The sequence below is a fragment of the Nicotiana tabacum genome, chromosome 16 (assembly GCF_000715075.1).
Source record: "Nicotiana tabacum cultivar K326 chromosome 16, ASM71507v2, whole genome shotgun sequence".
Classification (NCBI taxonomy): Eukaryota; Viridiplantae; Streptophyta; class Magnoliopsida; order Solanales; family Solanaceae; genus Nicotiana; species Nicotiana tabacum.
The window spans coordinates 12,492,131-12,494,334 of NC_134095.1; the positions used below are offsets into that span (position 1 = coordinate 12,492,131).

Genomic DNA, 2,204 nt, shown 5'->3' on the forward strand with positions numbered 1-2,204 from the left:
TAGTCAAGAGGCACGGGCGACAACAGATATGGGGAGAAGAAAGCAACATAGGTGTGGACCGTTACTCAAATGACACGAGTCTCGTACCTATTCAAGTCATTTAAAGACCGAAGATCGGAAGAAGTTGAAGATACGAATCTGATGACATAAAAGAGTCTAAATACAATATTAAATACGTTAGAAAATTTGAATTAAATAGAAATGATTGTGTAACGTTTCTTTTAATGTCATTTATTGCTCATAATTGTCTCATTAAGACAAAGACATTACACCTTCTCCTAGAATCAACTATAAAAGGAGAAGGACTCAACATCTATAGACACGAAATATTATTGAGATTACACTGAAATACAAAACTACTTATTACTTTATTATTCTCAGAAGTCTTCTATTATTTTCGTCTCCAGATTATCAATAACCCGGATTTCTCTTTATTTCTAGCTTTGACCAAAGACTCAGATTTTTGGTTAAACAGTTATAGATCATTATTCTTTCTATCAAATACAACATGCATGGTAAGGCTAAAAGATCATAACACAAGTGACATTGACACTTTCTTTCTAATTTACAACCCCACAAATTCAATTTGTACTAACAACAAAGAACAACTTCTTTCTCTTTCTTTTTCTTGAAATAAGGAGTCAAACTAAGCATCTGCATATTGTTGAATATTTTGATAACTTTTTGAACTCACAGGTAAATAATTCCCACTTAAAGACATTGGCACAGGGAATCCTAATCCTGTAGCAGCAACAGAATTTGATGGCCTATTTGCACCTGCTCTTTCCAATGACTGCACTTGATTTTTCAAGAATTTCACATAATGAATTGCTTCATCTAACATTGATGCAGTGTCCATTTTAGTACCACCTGGTACTAATCTCTGTAATATTCTTATCCTTTCACTTATCCTTTCTCTTCTGTGACGTGCCGCGACGCTTTGTGGATCAGTTGATATTTTCACATTCCTTCTCTTTGGTGGTTTTACAGATTCAGGATCTATGTTAATTGGTTGCATTGCTGCAATTCTGAATATCATTTCTCTCATTGCTGCCATATTACTTCGATTCATCGAATGGGAATTATATGCACCAGAACTACTACTACTAGAGTTATTGGCTAAGAAATTTTGAAGGGTTGAAGGATTTTGATAAGAGTTAGTAAATGAGATATTGGTTGAAGGTATGTTTAAGAAATTTGGTGAATTGTGATCGATTTGATGAGGGAAATAATTAGTGTTTCCATTTCCACTGCTGTTGCTGTTGCAACTTCCTTGTGGACTAAAATCCATCATTGGCAATTCAGAACAGTTACCTGTTGAGACAAAATATAATTAAGCAGTTAAAAGTATGCTCTTTCTAAATTAAAAAAAAAAGGCTATTTGTAAAGGCTCTTTCTAAGCTTTCACTATGCGCAACCTTAGTCTACATTTATGCAAGAGGCTATTTGTACTGTTTAAATTTTTTAGATGAGGTAGTTACATAATTCAAACGTTACCAGTGGAGAAGTCGGGAAGTTTGTCCAATTGCATCATGAGCATCAACTCCATTTGATCTTCAGAAGCTGTTGCTGATTTGAGCATCTCAATATCCATAGCTTTTGTTAGACTTAATAATCACTCTCTTTTATACTAGAAAATAAAATAAAATGAAGAAAAGAAAAAAAAGAAGATGATGGGGTTATTGGGATAGAGGGATGGGTAAGGTAAAGAGAAGAGAGAGTAAACTGAGAGTTGTATCAGAATGTTGCAGAGTGAAATGGCAAAGGTCTGCTACTAGTAGTGGTACTACTACTGCTGCTGCTAGTGTTTTAGCTATAGCTGCTTAGGTTGGGGAGAAGTGAAAGAAATGAAGGGAATAAAATAGTGATATTGGAAACAGACCATCTAAGCCTCAGTGGGTATTGAAGGCTATATATAACAACTACGGAGTAGTTTTATTATTATATAGTATATAGTATATTATAGTGCATATTTGATATTTTATATTCTGCTGTAGCAGATAAATAATCCGGTAAGAATATAATACCAACTTTTATTACGTCATCAAAGTTGGTAAACTTTTTTTTCTTTCCTTCTTTTCAAATGTTTTTAAATATTCTTTCACTAAGAAAACGAAAAAAAACATACTAAAAATGATCTTCTATTGGAGGCTTACAGCTAAGCTATGTTGGAACAAGTTATAATTTTGTTTATAATCATTACT

The 2,204-nt window shown here is 33.2% G+C and overlaps 1 protein-coding gene across 1 annotated transcript; it reads right to left on the minus strand.

Moving 5' to 3' along the window:
* Positions 1 to 516: 516 nt before the first annotated feature.
* On the minus strand, positions 517 to 1,872 carry LOC107817904 (transcription factor HEC1-like). The gene is made up of 2 exons (XM_016643800.2): positions 1,498 to 1,872; positions 517 to 1,314 (listed from the first exon to the last, which is right to left on the minus strand). The coding sequence occupies exons 1-2, from the start codon at positions 1,592 to 1,594 to the stop codon at positions 647 to 649; spliced, it is 765 nt and encodes a 254-aa protein (XP_016499286.1). The 5' UTR covers positions 1,595 to 1,872; the 3' UTR covers positions 517 to 646.
* Between the last annotated feature and the right edge of the window lie 332 nt (positions 1,873 to 2,204).

Coding starts and splice junctions, on each gene's coding strand:
- LOC107817904 (XM_016643800.2), bottom strand. CDS start 1,594: ATGGATATTGAGATGCTCAAATCAGCAACAGCTTCTGAAGATCAAATG. Junction 1,315..1,497: donor ACTTCCCGACTTCTCCACTG/GTAACGTTTGAA, acceptor TTGTCTCAACAG/GTAACTGTTCTGAATTGCCA.